Here is a 17,090-nt window from a genome sequence, read left to right as displayed (position 1 = left end):
TTCTTGCAGTTTAACCAGCCCTCAGAAGTTTTCATAATGTTTACCATAGCCTAAACTGTCGCTCCAAGCCATTTAAGTGATAATTTCATTTTACCTCTAATGCCAGTCTCGGTTATGTTCATTTTTTTGCCGTACATGAATCCGGCATAAATCCGGACCGGATCGTATAGTAGTTTTTCTCTACCAAACTTAACAACACCTATTGGTTCCGTCATGAATTCTACAAACATTATGAAAGACAGAGCATTTCAATAGTTTGCTAAAGAAGTCCAAGGCCTATCACAACAGAAAACTATCGGGTCTGTAAATATTTCATTGTATGTTACCTGACACTGGAAAGTGGCAGACTGTGTGGATCGAATTGCACTCGGAAAGCTCTGCCGTCTTCGTTGCAAACGCATTGGCCTAGTGTAATATCCCAGCTGATCCATCCAGCTCCGTCCATTCACACACGCTAAGCCAATCAGAAGATAATCAAAAAGGTACTTAATTCAATAAAAGGACGATCGTAAAACAACTTGAAGTCTTTGTCACATCAAGTCATGTTCCGACGGGTTGGTAAATGAGAAGATAGTAGTTCTTGGTGCAAGCGTCCTTTGCTCCAATACACAAGGATCACACTGTCACGAGTGTAAACAACCGCATCAGTTTTGAGTGAATCTTAGATGCTCGAAGCTCCTTTTATTCTGTGCATGTGTAACGACACGAAATCGAAAGAATACAACGATGGAATTCGCGAAAATAATCTTGCATATCAAAGGAAAATTGCACATATCAAATTGCTTTTCATTGGCCCTTGAAACAAGTGCTTATATACGTCAAGTTGAATGAAGGTGACGCAAAATTTGTTTTGCGCTTTTATTTCCAAAACAATATTTGACAATCCGAACAGAGACAGCGCCGCAATTGAATTAGTCGCGTTGTCATGAAGTTTATGCCAAGAAAGTCAAGCTAAGCTGTTTTTGCTGCCTGAAAGACAAGTAACTTATTTAGATGGCATAGCTGCGCGAACAAATCGTCATTTACGGAGACTACCCGGAAAACTTGGACTTCGACTGTTAGGCTGTTCAGAAAAGTAAATGAATAGTTAGGTGGACGAACTGGTACATTCCTTTGAACTCGGGAGTTAGGTATCATCGAGTTGGACTTCGAGTTCGAGTTCGAGTTGGACTTCGAGTTGGACTTCGAGTTGGACTTCGAGTTGCGCGAAGTCCAACTCGATGGTTCGGGATTCCCTTTGAACTCTTCACAGAGTACGTCGGTGTTATTATCAAAGACACTTAAAATGTTATCTCTTTATGACAATGATGATTACCTTCAATACGGATTCGACAATATAGATATTGCTGCATGGGAATAAGCTTGTTTTGTTTTCAATATCATCGTACTGTTTTCATCGCATTCTTTAATCGAGGAAACCATTTTCGACGCTGAAATTTCTTTGTTTGAAAATAATGCCATATTGCTGTCAATTTAACAGATTTAATTGCGGATCGATCCGTGCAAAAATAATCAAGCCGACGAACTACAGTTTGATCTGATCAGCATGTGTTAAGATGTCTTATCTTTGTGGTCTCGCATGTCTTGCACTTGACCTTATGATAAAAGTCATCATTTTGCACCTTGTTTGGACCATAGACGATGTTTGAAATCTTGTTTAAATCTTGCCACCTTTCAGTTCATTGCATAACAATCCTGCAACAAGCGTAGAGCTTAACTTTTCTCTTGTCCCTTGTCTTCTTTCGTTAGTTGTATCCTCAATTCAAGTTTATACAACGATTTCTATGATGGGGTTGCCACTTAACTGAATAAACTATTCTTTTGGGCGAAGTTTCCAAAATAAACTCATTTCAGGCATGTCTTTTGCAGCGACCTCACAATTAAAACTCCTGAATATTTTTATGGCTTTAACATGTTAACAATGGATTAATCACAGCATAAGTCGTAGAAATTAATCTTGGAGGCTTACGAAGCTCGGCAATTGAACACTGGCGGACTGTCTCTGTACTCAAGGCCTTATTCCCGCTTTCATAATCCACTTGTTTAGCGTTCTAGTTGTGGTTGTTATTTTTTATCGAAATGGTCTAACTCTAGCTATTTCATTTCTGCCACATTGTTTGTTATAGCTTGAAAAAGTTGATCCAAAAGTCCCTTGATGAACAACTGTAATGTGTGGCATTCTTCGTAGAAATCGAAACGCCAGTCAGGTGCAGTGAACACTTACGAGCTGCTTACATTGGGTTAGTTTAGCTTTAAGTAGTTAGCACTTATTGTACAAATTTAAGACAAAAATGTCACGATTAGACCGGCGGCATCATTCTGTTAATTTACGTCACAGCCTTAAGACCTTAATCCACAACATGAAGATACCAAACAACATGTGACAAACGTAAACATTCCAGATGTAAATATAACTGAATGCAAACAAGTATATAATCCCTTAACGATCAAAATAATAATGATAATTCATTTTTTTTAATGTCAAAAAACCTGCTAGTTAATTTTCGCATAGCATTTTAATTGAGAAAATAATGCTAAGCTTTACTTTCAGTTATATACGCCTATTGATAAGAGCGCCGTATTGCCAATTTACTGTAACATTCCTCGAACATCTAATATTCTGCATGAAATAAAATAAGAAAAAAGCCCAAGTTATATCAGTCTTAGGCTTTCCAGACTTTAACTACTTAAAAAGGTGAAACCGAATAAGTTATGTACGTAGTAACGATGAAACCGAAGAAAAAATTCTCGGAATGAGGTAAAGGAAGAACAAATTCAACAGGCACATGACGCCGGAGAACAGTGGAATCGTGACCGGAAGACGTTCGGAGCGGCGATGCCTTTGTGACCACCACGCCAGAAAAATACAATTTAACAACTGAAAAACGTTGGCGAGGAAGTGTTAATTACTACACCTTGATGCCAGATTATAGACAGTGGACATCCCGTTTACGGCAAACGCAATCGAGGAATCGTGAACGGAAGACGTTTAGAGGAAGATGCCTTTACCACCCGTCTACGGCAAACGCCAGGTCGAAATTTGCGCTTTGACAAAAACCAAAGTAAATTGTTTAATATTTTACAAAAGGATGTATAGTACAAGTCCCACCCGGAAATGGTAGCAAAGCTAATCGAGTCGAGTGAAAGCAAATAAAAAACACAACAAGCTTTACATTTGGATGAGAAAAGGAAAGACAAAAACTACGCAAATAAAAATTAATTCAAGTTGAAGTAGTCAAGTAACAAGTAACGACTGTGGCAAATAAAATAAGTTTGAAAGCAAGACTAAGAAGAGGGATGTTATTTACAAAAACAGACGTTCATAGATATTAAGGTTGTTAACTCCGGCAGATATTTTAGCAACAATCGTTTTTTCAGGGGGGTGGGGGATAATCACCTCAACTACTAAGTAATTTTAATAAAAGTGCACGGATCTTTTTGGTTAAAAAAAATTTAGCTAGGCGAGCGCAGAATTTCATAGCTTTGGGCCAAGTCTCGAAAAAGAATAAAGTTGTTGACATAATAACTGCCAGCATTAGAAAATATTGTAATGTGTCTGTGAATGTCCTGGGATTGAGTAACAAGATTTGATATGTTTGAAGGGCATGTCATGCATTAAGGTCGCCAAAGTTTTAAAATACAACACATTTAACAGGTAATTAGCTAATTCCTAATTCAAAGAGAGTGATGAATTAGCCTGCATAAGAAAATTTTCATGATTATGTAACAAGCAGCAACCGCGTTCCTTAATTTCCCAAATAGCATAAGTGGAACGAGAGATCGCGGCAGTGTTAGAACTCAAAACTCTTTATTCTTTTAATTACTAACCAGTAAACTACATTTACATATGCACTAAATTGTATGTGGTAATGGGATCTCAACATGGCGGCGACATGCCTTGTTTACTTAGCAATTATTTTATAGCAGGGATGTTGACAGTATGAATTCGTCGATTATTGTGTATTTTTGTTCAGCAATCTTGGGGAAAGGATCTAAGACGTTATTTAGGAAAACACGGCAGCGCAGTATCATTTCACGCCCAACGAAACTGCTTTAAGATCATTTATTTATACATCATTTGGTTAACGTCTGGATGGAGAAAAGAAAGGATAGCGCTTCATAAAGACTTACCTTAGCGGAACTCGATGGTCCCAGGGTAGACAGTTCATGATAACAATAATTACTCACCAATGTGGTCCAACGCGGAATTGTTGTAATATGTTTATCATCATTTCCAGAACTCGTTTCTTCTGTCGTTTCCATAGATGGGTACTGTATTGGCAAGTTATTTTCACGACACGAGCCGGCTGTCGTCTGAAATGAAGATATATGACTCAACAGATCGTAAAATTATTGTTAATTACAAGATATCATTTTACAAATCATGCTCGGTGACAAAGGGACTGATATCAACTTGAGTAAATCTTTGAAACAAACCACACTATCTCTTTCTTTTCTCAAAAATCAACTAAAAGCGGGTAAACAACGAAGACGTGAAAACAACTCTACCTTGCAGATGCCACTTGATATCATATTCAATGAGTTTACAGCCTCCGGTGTAATGGAAACTGAAGCCGGTCGTTGCATACAAAAATTACCATAAGTCAAATTCATCGAAGCGAATCAAAGAAGAGGAGACCAATGTTAACTGCTTGTGTTAATCCCGCCTTAAGTCAAATTTCGACTTCATGTGTAAATAAGTTCTGCTCTGACTGGTAATGGAAACCCGGATTGCCGTTCCTTTTTATTGGTCACTGCCTGGGTGCAAACAAGTTTTCCGGAAATGTAGGCACAATAATAATTATAATAATGAACTATATTTAGGGCTAGAGCGCTAATTCGGGGCGCTCTTCAAATATCAAATCAAATCAAATCAAATCAACTCCTATCAAATGAAAGTCCCCTAGGTTAAATTCTCATTTTACAGATTAAATCTAAGTGCCCATTTCAGTGATTAGGTTTAAACTTTCGTTTATCTTATTGCTATAGCAATATTAAGGACCAGAAACTGATTTAGAATGGTTATCTTTTTTAGAGTTACGGTTGGTGTGTATATCCATGAGATCCTTGCCATTTGATGAGTAACAAGAAAGAAATTGTCTGATCTTAGTTTCACTGAACAATATCTTCCAGACTCTCAATGTTGTGCTGATCGGATCATCGGTTGTATCTTCCTCTTTAGCCTGACAGGCTGATTAGTAAAAACAAAAAGCTATAACCGCAGAATTGGAAAAAAAGTATACAGCGTCCAATTATAAATAGAACACGATAAAGATGGAAGCATTGAGTTTCTTTTGTATCAAAGAAAACCCACATGGGTTCAAGACACGTTCTTGCCACTGGTTGAATTTGTTGCTGGTAGTCCTTGGTTTAGCTTCTCAGCTGAATTTGTAAATTTCCGGCCACTTGGGATTCTTAACAGTTGTTGTTGAATGTTCTGCTCTGTCATGTCGCGTTCATTGGCCTGAAAAGCCCCTATGGGGCGCGCCGATCAATAGGAATTGGCGTCGTTTTCTTTGAATAACATGCAAATAGGTGTCGGGTATCACGCTTCAAAGGAGCGTGGGTATGTAAAGGACTCATACGATAACTTTAAATCACCCCTGATGAAGGCGCTAGACAGGAGTGTCAAAGCACTGGGTCTTTGAATTGTAACTTTTTAAGCAACATTCAAATCAGAGTAGCATCAGACTATGTCTGATTGTCAACCAGGGGCCAGTTTCTCGAAAGTCCCAAAATTTTACAGGTCATTTTCGGGTGTCATACTTCCCTTTGTATTTCAAGAACGGAGAGGATTTAAGTCGTCAAACTTCAAAGTCATTTTTCTTTTTTTTTACCTTTAAGGGCCAACTGACGTATTTTTGGGGGTGCGTTGCTAAGGATGTAATGGTTAAGTGCATTATTTCGGTCAGTTTCCAACTTTTGTAAACCAATGACCCTAAATAAGACGTCATCATTCCACGCCCATAGTCACTTGACCAATAAAAGAAAACTCTAAATGTGCTACTCAATTTGGGTATTTAATCAGTGGTTTCATAATTTGTATTCGTTTTTGCATCCAGCCAAGCATGGTTTTCTTTTTATTTTGAAAAATGTTCTTTTTAGAGAGATAAACGATACTGAAATACCCATAAAATTTTCAAAAAAGAAATCCGTCTGAGGGCCCTTAAAACATGTTAAAAGATCGGCTTTCCAAAACAAGTGGTTGGCAGTTCCACAAATGACTTTTCGGTTCCGAAAAGTTTCCAGGACTTTCGAGAAACGGGCCCCAGGCCCGGGTTGCTCGAAGCATGGTTAGCGCTTTTCAGCGTTAAATACCATGCAAACCTATAGGTTTTGATGCCTCTTAACCAACAGTTAGCGCTAACCAGGCTTTGAGAAACCGGTCCCAGATCGCAAAAGCAGAAAACCCAATGATCGCAAAGCGAAAAAGGCGGAAACCGTGGGTGTACAGTTACGAAAGAAAAGCTGGCCCTGCATCTCTCATTGCGGAATGAATCGACCGAAAGACAGCATTGCTCAATACAGTTGTAATGACGTAATGAAATTTTAAATAAGCAAGGCATTAGGAACTAAAACTTTGCGAAACTAAAAATAGATCTTAAAAAACTATAATGGGGCATGGGAATCCGTTCTCTTACCTCATGTTTTCTTGTTTTTCTACAGTGCACGAATTCACGTAGAAGTTGATATACTACATTTTGCACAAACTTGGTAGAGGTCAAGGAAATATTATATGTCACGCTGCGTAAAAAAACCGCGACAAACAGAAGTGGTGGTTGACCATACCTTCTCATCAAGACACTCATTAGTGGACTCCGGTATTTCCTTGCAGACGCTATCAATTTCAGGATAACACGGTGTGCTGATACCGTACTTGCGGCGTGGTGAACCGTGCCCAGCGTTCCTTTCATGCGCTAGCAACGTAGCTCTTCGGCGAAAGACCCATAGCAGGTCCGTGGGGTCTGTGTGAGTGCGTCTCAGACGACGGCCATGGGGTGGAGGCTTTTCAGCAAGCTCCTGCGATCTTTCTGCCAGTTCTTCACGACACGGGAAAACGGATGGCTGGTCAGCCTGAGACCTTTGAAAAGATGGGAAAAGATGGGTGATTCGAACTTTTCAGGAGCAGCCGTATGTACATGTACCCTGCGAACAGTTGGTTTCTCTTGCGCTTCCCGAGAGAGAAACCACTGCGAGCAACTGTTTGATTTTCCATCGAGCATGTGCGAAGTACGTCACACCCCACGTGATGTATTTGACATCACTTCGTCTCACTTCGCGGGAAATCACTACACAGCATGCAGGCTCGCCCAAACACAGCAGTTACGTAGCTGAACGCACGCGCAAGCGCCAAAACAAGTTTACAAACTCGTTTTACCGGTTATAATTTAACTTATTCGTCCTTGGCGCTGCACGGCAGCGCACTCAAAGAAACTAAAGATTGCTTGCAGTGGTTTCTCTCTCGGGAAGCGTAGTACAAACCAACTGCTCGCAGGGTAATGCAGTGTACATGTCAATGTGAGTGTACCAGTTTGTTGACTTGATGATTGTCACTGTGACATTTTCAGCGAATTTAGAACCCTGACTTTTCGAATACCGAGGATTCTGAGGGTGCAGGGATTGCGCAGTGGCGAGAGCACTCGTCTCCCACCAATGTGTCCCGCGTTCGATTCCCAGATTCGGCGTCATATGTTGGTTGAGTTTGTTGGTTCTCTACTCTGCACCGAGAGATTTTTCTCCGGGTACTCCGGTTTTCCCCTCTCCTAAAAAAACTAACATTTGATTAAATCAACAATTACAATTGTTGATTTCAGTTTACGATGTTCCCAATTAGAGCTTCAGCGTTAGAAGACTAGACACTGAAGTAAAGTTCCTTTCCTTTCCTTCTGCGGTTTTCTTTGGCGAATGTTAAAAAGTTCAAGAATTTCCGAAATCCGCTAGCTTCCCTGGGCAAAACATGGCGCGCATAGCTCTCCAGCAAACGTCTAGAACCTTTATGCAGGCCACTGACTTCATCGGAGCTCCATTCATTCTTGCGCTGTTACATTTGCCCGGCCTGGTGCGACTCTACGTCTCTGGAATGAATACCATGCCTTCAGTTAGTTGAAGAGCACATTTTTTTATGGAGGCCTTTTAGCGAGGGAATCTGCATACCACTGAAGGATCTTGCTCGCCCTTTTAATACAAAAAGCTTAGAATAAAACCGACAGAGCTAGCCCCTCCGGTACAAACGTTAATTTAAAAAACTCAGATAGCAAACTATTGTTAGCGATCAGCGATTGATGTGGTGAGGGCACAGACTGCGGTTTAATTTTTGAATTACTTTCGGGAACATATAGTACAGATAAATCCCGACCCGAGGACTCGGGACAAGCAAAATCATAGAATGGCTTATTCGACTTGACACTGCTCCAGCGTAATTTAGCTCCTGTTACCGTGGACGTGGTATAAAGTTTTCGGGAGCGAATGGTGGAGAAAGCAGAATCAATTCCACACTGTCGGTTAATGATAGGAGCTCAATGCGTTCCAGTGTATGTGCTTCGGAAGTTGGCGGCCAATGGAGAGAAACGTAAAATAAATAGCACCGCTCGTATTATGTCAAGTTCTTAATAAAGAAACTTTCGAGGGGGTAAATCGGTGCCGCTTTGTGCCAAAGTCGAAGTTCTACAACTCCGCAAACAAAGCTTTGAAAAGGTAAATTGAATATGCAAAAAGCATCATTGTCAACGGAATAAATGTCACAAGTTATTACCTCGGAACAAACATGAAAAGAAGCTGGATAAAGAGAGCATGCACGTAAACTCTTAAGAAAGCTTGACTCACTTAGAAAACGGCACTTAAACATGAGACAGGATTCATCGCTTGCGCTCTAGTACAATTAACCATGCAAGTTACTCACTTTCTCGGAGACTTGGCAGAGAAAGAGAGAATTATCTAATAGCTTCGAAAATTAAACAAATGAAAGTTACCGTACAGCTCAAAGGAAGTTGTAGTTTTCATTATTTGAAAACAATCAAACGATTAACGTGAACTTAACTATTGTTAATATTGCATGATTATATCCTGCAAGAACACTCAAAAAAATGCTCTCGTTTTGAAAGAACATACTTAAAGAGTCATTTTGCGTTTCACACTATTTGTTTTCATCAAACTCCTTATGAAAGAAATAAAAACGCTCCTTAGTAGCCTTCTTAAGTGTGCTAACACCTTACTAATCTCCTAAATTTGAAAATACTCCTAGTGACAGCATAAAATTGGATGACTGACCTACATATTCCAATTTTACTACCTGTTACAACGAACATACAATGGATTTAAAATAGCGAGGATGGATGATAAACCATATCAACAGAAACTTAAGTTGGTTGTGAGCCATCAAGTGCTGCGGGAAAGACCAGTGAATCATTCATCGACGTAAAGGCCTCCATTTCTCACCGATGAAATACGGAAGAGGGTACGTGCAATAATTAAACAACAGGTCAATTGAATGGGGCTCGGCGATCCTTTCATTTTTATCTCGAGGGCAAAATACGCAAGTAACTTTGATCTTTTTTAGTAAAAAAAAACATTACCAAGACTTTATTTTTCCTGTTAGCGACAAATATCCCATTAACGCATTTGCGACCCGTCGCAAAACCTTTCTGCCGAAGACAGGGCACTCACACTGGCCAACATGGAGCTCGCTTAACTTGCACTGCAGAACTGTTCTACTTCGCTTACCATGTTCATAAAAATATACTGAGGTTTCACAAAATTTACATATTTTGTATAACGACCAAAAATTGATATGTAGAAACGATATCGTATATCTCACACATTAATAACTTGATAACCAGAGAGTTGTCAAGATTGTTGGGAACCTCGCGACAGCAAAATAACAGAAAAATGGTCTTAAAAAGTAATAGTTGCTTTCGGAGCAAATCAAAACAGGTGTAGAAGATTGCAACCAGTGTTCATATTTTGAATTGGTGATCTTAGTGTCAGCCATATAGATCAGATCAAAATGTATAATTTCCTAATTAATACAGAACCCAACTTGAACCTGAGTAAACGTTGAATGGTAAAACCGTCGGTTTTTGAAACCGAATTCGCTGCATTTGGCAACATCAATAATTAGTCGATTCCTGAGTACTTTTTTTCCTACGAAGGGCGACATACAAATTTGACATTCCTATTCTGGGCGACGCAAACAATACTTGAAAACCTCTACCCTCAAAAATGTGCATTAAGCGGTTGTTAAATACAAGAACAAACCTAAGCAACTGCAGAATCCAAGCTGAAAATCCACCATCGATATTGCCAGGAAGTAAACCTGAGCACATTACTCTCAGAAAGGGATCCACAACGCGTTTAAGAGATTTTTGTCGACAAAGATGGTATGTATGAATATAAATACGGCAACCAGAATCCTGTTCGGGCAAGTTTTCGCCCATTTTTGTCCCGTTAAGTCTAAGGTATGGAAAACGGCGGTTTATCGTATTAGTGTGGACGGATGAAAAGGTGACATCAGAGGCTCGTGAGACCATAGAGAACGCTCGTGCACGCATGCCCTATAGATGGAGGTTAGCGTTTTCGAATCGTTTCCGCGTATTCGTGTGGACGGGCAAATGCGATTCGAAATCGCTACGTGTGGACGTAGATCTTTTAATATACGGGGGAAAAAATCTCTCTTTTCGAAAATATCCGGATACGGGAGACGGGGAGAAAGCATTTGGTACTTTTTGCCAAGAATAAGGTAAGTGTTTGTGTTACTCTAGGTTAGGAGCAAAGTTTAGGGGAACGTTGTGACATGTCTGTATTCTGGGACACGAGTGATGTTGAAGTTGAGGAGAAGAGCAAGTGGACACTTCGTGACGCTTATTGAAATCGCATTGCATCCAACAGAACATATTCGTATTCTCAGTATTGGACTGGAACTAGCTTGCAATGGAGGCTAATGCAGGGAAAATATATTAAAAAGTATTTGCATTTGAAAAGATTCCGCATTAGCCTCAATTGCAAGCTAGTTCCAGTCCAATACTGAGAATAAGAATATGGTCTAATACGTCCATTTTTGGGAAGACGGTAAGCGGGCACGATCAAATCTAATATTTCAACTCGCGGTTTGTTACTAGTTGAACTTTCTATACACGAGGTCAGTGGATTTTAAGCGCCATGATGAGTTCAAAAGTCCTATTCAAGAGGAATCTGTCTAGAACCTTACTGCACTTAAGGCAGGGGTACACCTGAAAGCCGTTTTCACGCCGCTTAAAATCGGTTTGATGGAAATATCTCAAGCAATATTTCAAGCAATACAAAAACCCTATGCTCATTTCACAAATCAATGTTTTGGGGTGTTTAGTCCATTTTTTGGTGATTTTTAGGTATATTTGGGAGGAAACAGTTTTTCTCAAAGGAGTAGTAAAATTTAAAGAAATATTTAAGATTACATATGGTTTAAAAAATAAGAATTTGAAGTTAAATATTGATATAGCGACACCCAAACAGTCCCCTACCAGCCTGGTGTGCTCTTGGGTTGGGGACAACTGTCTGTTGGTGTTCCAAAAATAATTTTCTTTCTTTTAGCCCTTCTTTAAACCTCTTAAAATTCCATTCAAATTCACGTGTACCCCCACCTTAAAAACCGTTGTTCCCTTAGGGCCTGTGCAATAATTATTATGGGGGGGGGGGGGAGGGGGGGCTAACAGTGGGCCTCACATAAAGAAATATTACATCAACACCTCCCCCTCCCGCCAACAAGGGCAAGTTAAGCTACGACCTCCCTCCAGTCCCCCATGGCCACCAACAACACCACCCCCCCCCCCCCACCTTATACCTTCATCTCTAAATAAATAAATAATCCTGAGTTCACCTTTTTGTACTGTAACGCTTTCCACGACAGTGTCTGGCACAAGCAGTACCGGAATTATATTTGACAAAGGAGTCTATTCGCGAACTGCTTGATTGAGCATCGTCCTCGGAGTCATCTTGGTCGTCCTGTGGATCACTGGACAATAGTTGTGATGAGTCTTGCCCAGCGCGTACACAGCTTCTAGTTCCGCTTTCCCTTCACTGAGTTGTAAATAGTACTGCTTCAGGTACAGTACTTCTTTGTCGTCAGCGAGCTGACTCGTAGCTCCTGTCAACGTTTGGTAGCGTCTTTCTTTTCACCTGCTCGTTTTTGTGCCGTTAGAGCAAGAAATTTTTGGTCTTCGCAAAACTCTTTCAGGTAGTTTCCTGAACCATGAATTCCGCGCACGCCTCGCAGTTACCGTTAGAATTTAGTTTCCCAGTGGCCAACAATCGCTTCAATTGCATGCTCGGAAGACGCCAATCGATTTGATAAGTAATCACTAATGCTTGGAATGTATCCACACGATGCTGTCCTCGTGTCTCTCAGATCCGGAACAGGAAACAAATTTCAAGGAACACATTTTCACCGTGTCATTCTGTATGACATTAGCGGTATTTGCATCTTTAAGTCAGATTGCCCACAAGAAAATTAGTTACTCCCCCCATGCTTTTCATATGGAAATTTACATGTTAACCCCCTATTGTGAGTTTACATGATGCCTGCCCTCTCGTTTTCAGTTTTCAACCACCCCCCTCCCCCCCCCCCCCAATCCTGGTAATTGTTGCACAGACCCTATAAGGAATTTGCGTCTTTTTGTGTAATGAAAGAGATGGGCTAAGGTTCAGCCCGGCAAATTAATAAAAAAGATCTATTTTGTCGAGAGCTGTTTATTATACACATTATTCCAAAATGCATGGTCGCCATTTTAGTATTCTTTTGTTTCCTTGTAAATTGGCCCTTTTGGCCTCGCTTTTAAGCGTAAGATTCAAAAGAACATTTAACCTTGAACGAGGCCAAAATGCCAATTTGCAGTTAAACAAAATAATACGAAAATGGCGGACATTTTGGAAGAAGGTCTAAAGGTTACCTTTTCCTTTTTTAGGCTATCTCGTGGCAAACCACAACTTATCATTGATATCCCTCAATGTCAAGAGCCCCTTTAGCAACTGATAACTTGACCGGGGAATACAGAATATAGGATCATTGATGAAAAATCAATCACGCAGAAAGTTCAAAGCACAAACCTACCAAGCTGGAGTTTGAGGTGCCTGTATCAGTTTGTAAAGTGACGACCCTTTGTGGAGAAGACCATTATCAAGGACACTGCGATTTTTTTTATTTTTGAGGAAAGCTCCCACCAGGGCTTTTTCCCAATAACAAGAGCAACCTGTTTTTAAATATAGCAGAGGGTTGTCGTCCGTTCAATAAGACACATCTTTTCAACATGATTGATTATAACGACCCTGGCCGATCGTTTTCATATCCGGTTTAGACAAAGCCAAGGTCGCGTTTGATTTAACCACCCCCTGGATTTAACCAAAAAATGCAAAACCCTTAGAACTTCCACTTTCAGAAAATTCGACACAAACATTACGTCAGAAAGTATCCGCAAAATGTCGTCATGCCCCATTTCACCGTCCGCGATACTTAAAAAAAACATCTTTAAAATCTTAACATGTTTTTTCAAAGCTAATACGGACTAGTTGAGACCCGTAGCCTGAAACAGCTCGTAGTCCATTTATAGTAACAAGGAGAAGCGAACCTTAACACGGCTTCACAAACAATAAACATGCTCTCTATTTCTCCCATAATCTTCAATTAGTCCAACCTCGAAGTGATAACACTCTATTGTTTACTGAGAAACGGCTCATCGACAACAACACAAACAATACTCTTGTTAATTACGCCGCTATGGCATAAAGTCCTGCAATCCAAGATTCGATTTGTTTGCAGGCTTCATAATATAAATACCAAGTTCGTACAATGCGATATCCATGTAATGAAAGAAGATAAAATGATTTTTTTTCGACAAGTTGTGATTTTTCACGCGAACGATTTTCAATCGATTTCTAAGGTTCACATAGCATTCATTTCCACTGTCCGACTACGGACACACGAATGCAAATTTGACAAGGGTTGCATCCTACTCGAATATTGTGCTTGTATCATGTCAAATTTGTGTATTGCTTTGGTGTTTCGCGTAATATAGACATCCAAAACAATTTTAACCCATGACAATAAGATTTGTCACATTTAGATCAAAATACGGTGGGCAGTATGTTCCTTCGAACTTGAAAAATTCGCAGAGGGTTATGTCGTAACACAAGCCGAAATATCATATGGATTTCAACCCCAGAAGTTTGGGATCAGTCAATAGAAATGTGATTGATCAATTTTAGTTCAAGGCTACACAAACTGATCCCTCAGATTTGCTAAGAAAATGGCGATTGATATTCTTCATTCACAGCTTGCCACCAATCTTATAAAACTAACTGATGACTTAAAAATAAACTTTTTTTGTTATCCTTGATTAGTAAGTCACCTTTCAAAAATTTCCACTTGAACTCGAGAGTTCGTCATATGACTTTCCATGTTTATTACACAGATTAAATGCAAACAAAAAACAAGGATAAAGAAGTTCTATCGAAGACTGAACGAAAATGGTGTACCTTCTCTTCCACGCTGTTTCCACCTCGCAAATTGTTTGCTTGTGCCATTCGTCCTCTTCCATAAAATGCATCCAATAGTCCTTTTCCTTCCGCAAAGACGCTAAGTTTTTAAGTAGAAAGCTTCGATGTTGTGTTTGAAACTGCTCAGTAGAGTTTAAAATCTGTTCAATCTGTAAAATGAAAGCAAGGTAATCAGCCGTGTAGTCATATGAAGATAAAAAAAATCAATTGTCATTCAACCGGCTTAACGGGGTGACACCCACAAGAACTGATCACGAAATTGCAGAATAAGTTAGGTGTCCGCTCTAATTACGCTCTACAAAGAAGACAACTTTATCTTTGATCTTTAGCACAACAACGCCACCCCTCGGTCATCTCAAAAAAGAAAGCTTACGTACGCTGTCTTGGGCCATAAACGAAAAATTGATGAAAAAATGACATAATAAAAGGGAGTAGAAGTAACCTAAGAACCAACATTCCTGCCCAACATCTCAGGAAATTGAATTCGCTCCGCTAAAATCCTCCACGAAACATGAAACCTACCTGAAAACCACGCGCGCATAACGTAACGTAAGTGCAAAACCCAGAAAAAACGAGAAACTGTCAGTGTTATATGATGAGTTTCTGACCTGCTTTAAGAATGCCACAGAGAAGCCGCTGACGAGGTATCCAGTCAAGTTTCGCGTGGCGTTCACGGAGTAATGATCCATAGTGATTCGTCCACGGGTCGAGCGGGGTTTTCTGGTACCATAACTTGCCTTTTAGTGAATTGGTTGTAAGTCAGTCTCCCGTATTAGTTGATTATCCGTTCTCGCTCATTCATTCCGCAAGAAAGTCTATACCGAAGAACATGTTAACAAATAAATCGCAAAACTGATTTTAAAAAAATGATGTCAAGAAGTAATCTTTTACGCTCGCTTTCAACACATCGCGATACTTAAGCACATGAAGTATTTCGGAATCTCAGCGAGAGTTACAAGATTGCCGGTCTTGGCTAAGCCCCAAATCTACGGTGGAACCAAGTAAGAGAGTTAAGCCAGGTTAAGTTTGTGAAAGAAGATCACAATACAACTGATCCCTTTGTCTCAGCGACGAAGTCGCTGTAAGAAACCACAGTTAGTCGAAAGGGACTAACTGCGAAGAAATGCAGGAAGAATGCCAGGATAGCTTAAATTAGGTCCGGCTTCCCAGTCCTTAGGACTCCGCAGTCATAATTTGCCAAAGCACTAAGGTTCCAACAAGAACTGACCAGGTTCCATTACAAAGTGGAGTTTTATAGCTAATGGTCAACGCCGGTTAGCTAATGGGCACGTTTCAATAGAACGGCACTAAGACAAAATATAAGATATAAGAGCTAATGAGCTCGTTGGAAACAATTGAAAGGATCCATTGTACTTTCGATCACCAAGAATTAATGGGGCTTAAGATGGCTTTGACCGCCAGAAAAATAAAAAGGATATCAACATGAAATGAGTTTATTTTCGAAATCAAAGAAAAAGAAGTCCTTGCCCTTTAGGTTCGCGAATAAATATTTCCAGGATAAGTGGCGAGTGATGATTCAAGAATATCACTCAATCCTCTTCACTTTGCGGGGTGGAGGAAGCCATAATCCCAAGCTGACGATAGATGGTTTTAAAAGTCGAACTGAGAAAAGTATTTGTATTTGAGTGCTTGGAAGATTGGCATATTTTGCTTTTATTCAAAATGCGGACAAGGCGCCCCGATGCAAGAAAGAGAGGCGGACGCTGTCACAAGACGGCAATAAAGTTTGTCCCTGTCACAGGCAGTCGTGCGTTGGCCCGGAGAGAAATTTATGCTCCATCATCGAGACAGTCATAAGAATCACTGGATGCCACTTGAATAAATTAATTATTGTGGTTGGACGCTTCATCAGATTACAGTTCGGCTTGCCGTCTTGTTCTTTTGTTCCTCTTTCATCTGTATTTCAATTTGCTGCTGGACCATAGTTAACTATGCATGCCTGGACCGAAAACATCATGTCACCAACCTTATGCCTTACCTTCCAGACCTCTAGGTACTGGTGGTTGAAAACGGCACTTCTAACAGTCGAATTCAATGCTTGCATAGAGCACGCCTACTAATAAGGATTCTTCAACTTCGCAAATAGAGAATGGATTGTTACTGCCGATGTATGGGCATAGTGATGCGGTATGAGAGAAAAAATTGGACGAATATTTGACCGAATCAATCTATCCGGAAGAATTGCAGATATGTCATCCAATTTCACTCTACCGGGCCTCTGCATTTGACGAACGCTCCAGCCGCCGGCGCGTGAGATTTGAAATTTCCGACCACATTTTACAAAAATAAAGTAGCTTTTTGGTTCTCTCTTTATTCAGGGAGTCGGGATGGCTTAGTGGTTATAAACCGCACCTCCCACCTCTGTGATCCAGGTTCAACTCTGGCCTCGAGGTCGTATGTGAGCTGAGTTTCAGTCGATCTCAGTCCGACCCCGAGGGTTTTTCTCCGGGTACTCCGGTTTTCCTCCCTCATTAAAATCGACTCTAGATCAATAACATCTGGGCGGATACCCTCGTATAGGGATAACCCCAATCTCGACCCCAGAG

General features: G+C 40.3%; 1 protein-coding gene across 9 annotated transcripts in view; it reads right to left on the bottom strand.

The window, feature by feature from the left end:
- LOC137978836 (uncharacterized) overlaps positions 1 to 17,090 on the bottom strand; it is a 46,207-nt gene that overhangs the window by 28,268 nt on the left and 849 nt on the right. For 2 of the 9 annotated variants that reach the window (XM_068825934.1, XM_068825933.1), the window contains exons 1-4: positions 15,132 to 15,227; positions 14,503 to 14,672; positions 6,790 to 7,081; positions 4,132 to 4,314 (exon numbers count right to left, since the gene is read on the bottom strand). In XM_068825934.1, coding sequence (XP_068682035.1) covers positions 4,132 to 4,314; positions 6,790 to 7,081; positions 14,503 to 14,672; positions 15,132 to 15,212 — 726 coding nt within the window. In that variant the 5' untranslated portion in view covers positions 15,213 to 15,227. Of the gene's footprint in view, positions 1 to 326; positions 2,330 to 4,131; positions 4,315 to 4,509; positions 5,395 to 6,789; positions 7,082 to 14,502; positions 14,673 to 14,900; positions 14,964 to 15,131; positions 15,228 to 17,090 lie in introns of those variants that run through there. The other 7 variants (XM_068825939.1, XM_068825940.1, XM_068825936.1 and 4 more) reach the window with 6 other exon arrangements.

The sequence above is a fragment of the Montipora foliosa genome, chromosome 12, assembly GCF_036669935.1.
Source record: "Montipora foliosa isolate CH-2021 chromosome 12, ASM3666993v2, whole genome shotgun sequence".
NCBI lineage: Eukaryota > Metazoa > Cnidaria > Anthozoa > Scleractinia > Acroporidae > Montipora > Montipora foliosa.
This window is presented reverse-complemented; position numbering and strand designations above follow the sequence as displayed.